Below are 8,335 nucleotides of genomic sequence, written 5' to 3' on the forward strand. Positions count from 1 at the left end.
CTTTGCCAGTGCCACAAACACACTTAATTCATAAAAATCCAACCGAAAGCTCGACGGGCCAAAAGCTTTGCGGCAGCAGCTAGCCGACAGGTGTTGTTTAAGCCAAGCCAAACAGTCAGTAGCCGACAGGACGAGCAGCCAGCAGGTATGTTGTGTGCCACACAGATCCCATCCGCCGCCGAATCATTCGCGAGCGGTGAAAGTGAAAGTTGACACGTGTATCGTACCTGGATGTTTGTGGTGTATATATCGGGACGTGGGGTGCGGCAATGTGGTGCAACTAATGCATATGCACTTTAAATTCATCTGCGGGCGTGTCGCAATCAACTCTGGCAAATGACGTTCTAATTTTCCGTTAGAACGGTGTTCTTTTTCAGGCACTTGTCTACGGGTAAAAGTGGGGAACTGCTCGGCATTTGATCAATTTTCCCCCCTGACTTCTGAGTAAGTTTCGGAAATGGGATATGGTATAAAAGGAACACAATTAGCGGCAAAGTGTGCCATTACAAACCAATTTGGCTAGAGTTTTTTCACCTCAAATTAAATCCTTTCTTTCGCGAAAAGCTAAAGCTGATACTTTGGTTAATTCAGGCCAAATTTGCTGCTTACAATTACGCCTAATAATACGTGGTATTTTTTATAGTCATATTATTATTGGATACCTACCTATTTACCTATTTTATTTGCATTTTAAATGTAAAATACATTTAGACATCAATTAAAGGCAAAATACAGTTAAATTTGACTAAAATTAAACTACACTTGTAAATTACAGCAGGTAATTTATCAATGTTTTGTTTAATCCTCTTAACGAAGCATAAACGTGTTAGTTAGTTACAAAGGCCAATATCATAGTAAGAAGCTTGTTTTCAATTTACAGAGTGCACACCAAGCATATTTCTTACAAAAGGTCAAGTGGCACAAGTGGCTGCTCAATTAGGAAACTTTTATCAACTCATCGCTTAAGCGCATCAAAACTCAAACCCCCTTGCAGTTATTGGCAAAGTTTGACCAATTGTGTAAAATATTACACGAAACTAACTAATTGCCAAACTTTGAGATGACCCTAAAGCAATCAGCCACATTCAGCGAATGGAAACCAAAGTTTTGCCATCGGTGGAAATAGCAGTTTGACACTTTTTACCTGATAAGAATTCGAACCTTAAGAGACTCCAACTTCAACGGCACTTTAGTAAATTAAGAAACGGAAAACAACTGGATCAATTCTCATTTACCTACCTGGCAATAAAAAAGCTCGCCCAATTCCAGCTAAAACGCAATTAGTCAAGATTTGATAACCGACTATGGACGGTTAATTGTAATTACTGAAAAGGGGCAAAATGCCAGGCAACAGACCCGCGGAGTTAGACGACAAGAACTTTGACAAGCCACCTCACTGAAAGTAGAAGAAAGTAATTAACAAAATGCTAAAAGAGAACCAAAAAGGACTCTATCTGGTGCCGTCTAGCTCATTTGTCCGGGACACCACCTTCAGGAGCAGGAGTAATAACAAAATTGCACTCCCACCTCGGAAGAATTCCTGCGACCGGCTGGAAAATGTTTTTCTTTGCCTTGAGCTTGTCAACAGCCTTTCTTCATTCATTTACTTATTATTACCACAGCAACAACAAATATTGCCAATCGACCATTTAGGTAAGGTCAAAGGTTGAAATTGAATGTCTGTCGACAAGGTTAGCCAATGCAGTCTAAAATAAGAACTGTCATCCCAATAAGTAGGCAATTAAATCTAACATGTTGTCTATTCTTAAAACAGCTCATTGTTAATATGGCAATCCACGGTATTATTGATTAAAATGTCCAAAATATTCTTTAGACAGGGAGAACAAAGTCAGGAAATATCCAGCTTAAGAAGTAATTAAAATGCTATGTTTTAACTTTAAATTCATTGCTAGAAGCTGTTACACAAATTGTTTTAATTACTTTTCCCAAGGATAAGCCATCAAGGAACTGAATACAATTAACATACATTTTTAAAATGAAAGGAAAATTCACTTTGTGTTTTTGTATTCCCCTAGGCAAGCATGACTTTCAGGGTTTTTTCTGGCTTGATAATAATAATCTACTTTTAAAGGTATTATAAAAGATTAAAGGAATTTAGGGGAAAGAAATGCATTCTATCACCTAGTTTCGTGAGGGATTATTTTAATTAAGCTAATACTGATTTTCTACTTTGGCAGCTTATTCTATTTAAATTGAAAATTAGTATTCATAATTTAATGATAAAAGAATTCTCTAAATTGAGGTTGATGGTCAAATTTGGTTAAATCAAATAAAGTAGACAGTATTCGAAATGGTTATAATTTGCCCATTAGGATTTATATATTCGAATTTCATCCGGTAGTAAAAACAAAGCAATGGAAGCGAGTCCGGGGTCTGAGAATACATAAATAAAGTCACAGCCGGTAATAACACTAAAAGCAAGCCGACAATTTTAATGAGCTGCCTGACGGAGATATGGCCCGGAGTGGTTCAAGGAGCCACGAATTGTATGTCAGGATGAATGCTTTGTTTAAGCGCAAATATAGGGGAATTTCTCATCCCAGAGGAGGGCAGTGCACGGCTCCTGGGCAGGCATACGTTTCAATTAAGCCAAGACTCGGTTCTCGTTTTCACAGTTGACCGGTCAGCAGCAACAATCATTCCACGGGCAAAGATGTACTAACGTGGCCGCCATGAGCAACATTCCGAGGTGGGCAGCCCTGCTGCTGCTCCTGGTTTTGGCCCATCACCTGGACCCCTCGCTGGCCACGCCCCCATCCTCGTCGTCATCTGGAAACGCCTGGCAGCGCGCTCTATTCGGACGCGATTCGCGCAACCTGATGCACCGCAGAGCCCCGTTTGCCGTCGCCGGAGATCTGGCCCTCAACGATTACCTTGGCCCGTACTCCGGCGTCGAGCCGGAGCAGCACCAACCGCTTCCGCCGCCACAGCAGGTGAGTGTGGTGGGTGTGTGTAATTACAAGTAATTGCAGAGCGTATAACCGCTGACAGCATGGATACATAAAGGCTGCCGCCAGATAAATTCATTATATCAATCGAAAGTGTGAGTGTAACGTATATAAATCGTAACAAGCTAAATTACATGGAAACAATTTAAATCAGTTTTAACGATTAAGCAAAAACAGTTTGAGTTCTTTAAAATCGTTAAACATTTTTTTTTCTTTTGTTCTCATACTTTTATTGAAACTTCTAAAATTAAAACAATATCAATTTTTAGACGTCACTCTCCAGTGGAATATTTAATTAGCTGAATTAATAAAGTTTATGGACTAAGTTTATGGATTTAATATTATTAGGTTGGTAGTCAGAATTTCATACCTAGAAAAGAAAAAAAAACAAAAGTATACATAATTTAAGCATTTTCTGAAGGTATTCAAAATAATTTTTTTCATAAACATTTTTTTTTATACAAATGAAGTTTATGTTTTGCATATAAAATATTTTGAAAATTTGTTTTTTTTTTTAAGCAATTCCCTAAAATTGCTTTGTATGTGCACATTTCAATGAGTATACGCCATGTTGGCAAGCCACAAATAGCCAAAGGCATTTGGAGCAGTGCTTTAAAGCAAATTGAAATTGAATCCAGAATTCTGGTATGGCTTTATTTGCCACTTGGTTCATGGATTCCAATCAAGGGAAAAGTTCAGAGTTCACTGCGAAGCTCAAATTAATTAACGCACGACAAGTGTCAGCGTTATTGATAACTGACTGACTGCTGCTGGTGAAAATATAAAGCATGCTGAACAAATGCCCCACTAATTGCCACCGCTTTCAACCCATTCTTATACAAACGTAGATGCGCCAACAGACCGAAGTTTACGGAATCGTAGAGCCGCTGATTGAGGACACGCCCTGCGCCGACCGCGCCTGTTTCATCAACGAGGATTGCTGTCCCTCCGGGGTCTGTTCCAGCACATACGGCGGTGAGTTGGCCTAATTGCATTCCATCCACCACTTCAATTATCCTCGCGCTTTAAGTCGTCTCTTACGGGGAGTAGGGCTTTAAAGTTTTATTTTCTATTTTATTTTGTCATCTAAATGAATACATAATAACTTAAGAAGGTTTTGTCTGAAGTTCGATCGAAGAAAAGTTGACGAAGATATGGCTGTTTTTATTCTTTAAAGCGTTTTTCAAAACGTTTACTGCAACGTTTTCAAATTGTAAGTACTATGTATTTCTGTACATTAGCTGCTAGGCATGGTCATTTTATACCCTTGCAGAGGGTATTACGATGTCAGTCAGAAGTTTCCGATCGTATTAAGTATATATATTCTTGAACAGCATCACTAGGAGAGTCGATCTAGCCATGTTCGTCTGTCTGTTTGTCTATCTGTCTGTCCGTCCGTCTGTCCGCTTCTACGCAAACAAGTTTATCAGTTTTAAAACCTTGTTTAATTCTTTACAACATTTTTTACGTTACGATTTCATGAGTTTGTCAACATTACATCCTGTGGTTTTATGCCTAAAATCATATTGTCCGCTGATGACCTGTATCTGTTTTTATACCCTTGCAGAGGAAGGAGAGTAAGTAAATCATAATTTTAAGGTCTTCACGAATAATTAATTTTTGCAATAGCTGCAAGGGTATATGAACTTCGGCTTGCCGAAGATTGCTTCCTTTCTTGTTAAAAATCAATTTTTTAAAGAAATTATTTTAGACCAATTTTTGCATTTTTCAGCGATGTATGACATTCCATCATTTGACTATTACTTTCAGCGTTTTGATAGAAAAACTGATTTTTTAGGTATTTTTCTTTTAGTTTTTTGGAGACTTGTAAAAAAATAAAACACGAAAGAGTCCTTTCGTTGTAACTTGGACAAAATTAGACGTATAGCCATAAGAGTGGCTGTTTTATATAGTTTGCGACCTACACTATACATCCACAATCGGCTTAGAAAAATGAATTTTGTTTTGGTGTAAAAACAGATTTTTAAAAATCGATTTTTTGAAGAAATTAATTTTACGACCAATTTTTGCATTTTTGATAAGGGTCATCAATTTTTTGAAAATTTTGAAAATCTGAAAAATTTTTAACTGCGAATGCCATTTGATAGGCAATTTAATGACGAACAACATTTGACTATTACTCATCAGCGTTTTGATAGAAAAACTGATTTTTTAGGGTTTGTTTTTTAGGTTTTTGGAGACTTGTCAAAAAACAAAATCCGAAAGAGTCCTTTCGGTGTAACTTGGACAAAAATAGACGTACAGCCATAGGAGCGACTGTTTTGTATAGTTGGCGACCTATACTACTTAACCACAATCGGTTTAGAAAAATAAATTAAGTTTTGTTGCAAAAACAGATTTTTAAAAATCGATGTTTTGAAGAAATTAATTTTACGACCAATTTCTGCATTTTTGATAAGGGTGGGGGTCATCAATTTTTTGAAAATTTTGAAAATCTGAAAAATTTTTAACTGCGAATGCCATTTGATAGGCAATTTAATGACGAACAACATTTGACTATTATTCATCAGCGTTTTGATAGAAAAACTGATTTTTTAGGGTTTGTTTTTTAGGTTTTTGGAGACTTGTCAAAAAACAAAATCCGAAAGAGTCTTTTCGTTGTAACTTGGACAAAATTAGACGTACAGCCAAAGGAGTGACTGTTTTGTATAGTTGGCGACCTATACCTCCCAACCACAATCGGTTTAGAAAATAAAATAAGTTTTGGTGCAAAAACAGATTTTTAAAAATCGATTTTTTGAAGAAATTAATTTGATGACCAATTTTTGCATTTTTGATAAGGGTGGGGGGTCATCATTTTTTTCAAAAATTTGAAAATCTGAAAAAATATTTACTGCGAATGCCATTTGATAGGCAATTTAATGACGAATTCAGCGATGTATGACATTCCAACATTTGACTATTACTTTCAGCGTTTTGATAGAAAAACTGATTTTTTAGGTGTTTATTTTAGGCTTTTGTAGTCTTGTAAAAAGATTTTTATCTTGGTCATAAAATTAATTTCTTCAAAAAATCGATTTTTAAAAATCTGTTTTTGCACCAAAACAAAATTCATTTTTCTAAACCGATTGTGGATGGATAGTGTAGGTCGCAAACTATACAAAACAGTCACTCTTATGGCTATACGTCTAATTTTGCCCAAGTTACAACGAAAGTAGTCTTTCGTTGTTACTTAAAATTTATCAAGGAAATGCTGGGAAATAGTTTAATATATATCAAAATGAAGCGTATTAAATGGCTTTTAAAATAAATATGAATGACTATTAAATTTATAAAATAACCATTTTCACAAATAGGCTTTTATTTATATTTAAGATTTTATTAAAGCAAGAAATGTTTAGTGACTTAATTGTTTTCCACATCAAAATGCAGCGTAATTATTCCAATTGAAAATGATATTTTGTGATGTTCTTATAAAATAAGAAGCAAAGACCCATCATTTATTTCGTTGAGTGTAAAATATGTTTTACAGAAGGCAAATGCGTTTATATGTTCGGACAGCGGGACGTGTGCCAGCGGCATGCGGACTGCCCACCGGGCAGCGCCTGCATGCTGGTCGCCCAGGAGGGCGTCTGGCGGTGCGAGTCTGATCCGGAGTCGGGAGGTTCCACCTCGCTCCTGAGGGACATATTCGGACTGAGGCAGAGGCAGCCACTAGGCAGCGAGTGCAGCAGCAGCAGCGACTGTCAGGTGATCAAGTAAGTATGGTATGGGAAAGTCGATTTCTTGAAAAAAGATATAAATACTACATTTTTCAGTGGCATGTGCTGCCAGCAGCAGCGGTTGCACCACCGTGCAGCCATTAAACTGAGCTGTGGCTACTTCCGTGATGCCTTTGACTGCGTCGACATGGTTGGATCGGAAGTGAGTGGTCAATGCTGACCTAATTAGCACCAAAAATAATTTATAATTTCATTTCGCAGAACCACCGCAATTGAAAATCTATGTTTCTAGCTCAGCGAAACGGATGAGGGAAAAAAGTGAAGCCAAGCTGAAATTGATCCAACTAAATGAAATACAAAAAAAAAAACATGAACCGAATTTTTTCAATATTGCAACATATCAAATTGTTAAACAAATTCATATCAAATTGATATTGCTGTAGCTTAGAGCATTTAAATTTATAATCTGCATATGAATATTTACTACAACTCAAACGATCTAAGATATCTAAATGTGTTTTTAGTAGAAACTCCAAATATACTGACTGAGGCATTCAATGTTAATAACAGCAAGAAGAGTATTCCAATGCAATTAAATCGTTTCACGTCTAAATGTTAATCGACAACAATAAATTAACTAGCAAAGATTGTCATATGTATGCACTTAATATCATCGAAAAAGGTTTTTTAAAAGCGGGATTCTAGGAATTTACCAGGTAAGGTAAACTTACTAGCGGCAATGATCAGCGTAATGTTTGTTGATTGTCTTATTTTTACAAGGGCCTTTTCTTTAACAAAAACCGCAAAAAATATACATTTATATACAAATACATATGTATATATAAAACGTTATCTCCAGACTTCCTCTCTTTGCATAAAATGAGTTTATGGCACACAACAAGAGCAGTGTAAAATTGTGCATATCATTTCCCTTTGCCAAGTCGGAGTTTTAATAAAAGCTTTCCACACGCTTGGCACCAAAGACAATATGCATACAACCACCCACGCTCGTTAAATATGTATATTCACTTTCTTGGGGTTTAAGCTTTTTTGTTTTGCAAAACACTTTAAAACCAAAAGCTTAAGGCACAGAAATAATTATGAGATTGAGTGGGCAAAACAAAACACATAAATTAAACTTCATATACTTCACATAACCCACACCATAACTAATTAATTAGGTTTACGCCTGGAATAGAGAAAATAAACAACAAACGAAGTAAGTTGTTTTACAAATATTTTCGGTTGCTTTTATGCATGTATTTTTATTTAAAGTGCCAGTAAAAACGCAGCTTAAAGCTAAAAGTTAAACTCTGTTTACACTTTTAACGCTTTTGTTTTGAACATTACACCCAAGTAAATCATTCCTCGTTTCTCTATCTCTCTCTTTGCCTTTCTATATATCTCTCATGATCCAATCCATTTACGATTAATACACATTACAAATCTTTCGCCTATTTCCTTTATGGCTGAGACACATTTTGCTTACTTGAGCCTAACATAATTCGCAAAAAGTTTTTCGTTTTAGTATTTTAAATCTTTGAAATGTTGAACCAAAATTCTATTTTGCAGCAAAATAGGATCTTTTTTGTAAAATTAATTTTTATATGTTTTTGCGCATTGTTAAAGTCTTTTGTTGAATTTGTGTTCTTCGGTTTTATTGAATCTTAAACTCAGTTCAAT

The 8,335-nt window shown here is 36.0% G+C and overlaps 1 protein-coding gene across 2 annotated transcripts; it reads left to right on the plus strand.

Annotated features, from left to right (window-relative positions):
• The first annotated feature begins 104 nt into the window (after nucleotides 1-104).
• LOC108149894 (ITG-like peptide) lies at nucleotides 105-7,300 on the plus strand. Of its 2 annotated transcripts, none has more exons than XR_001774646.2 (6): nucleotides 105-145; nucleotides 2,637-2,954; nucleotides 3,818-3,944; nucleotides 6,463-6,688; nucleotides 6,768-6,854; nucleotides 6,914-7,300. XR_001774646.2 is itself a non-coding variant. In XM_041709938.1 (6 exons), exons 2-6 carry the CDS (start codon nucleotides 2,694-2,696, stop codon nucleotides 6,926-6,928), a joined length of 735 nt encoding a protein of 244 aa, XP_041565872.1. In that variant the 5' UTR covers nucleotides 105-145; nucleotides 2,637-2,693; the 3' UTR covers nucleotides 6,929-7,300. The 2 variants fall into 2 exon arrangements, 1 of the variants encoding a protein (XP_041565872.1); XM_041709938.1 differs by having other exon boundaries at nucleotides 6,749-6,854.
• The last annotated feature ends 1,035 nt before the right edge of the window (nucleotides 7,301-8,335 follow it).

Source organism: Drosophila elegans, unplaced genomic scaffold (genome assembly GCF_018152505.1).
Source record: "Drosophila elegans isolate 14027-0461.03 unplaced genomic scaffold, ASM1815250v1 contig_520, whole genome shotgun sequence".
Classification (NCBI taxonomy): domain Eukaryota; kingdom Metazoa; phylum Arthropoda; class Insecta; order Diptera; family Drosophilidae; genus Drosophila; species Drosophila elegans.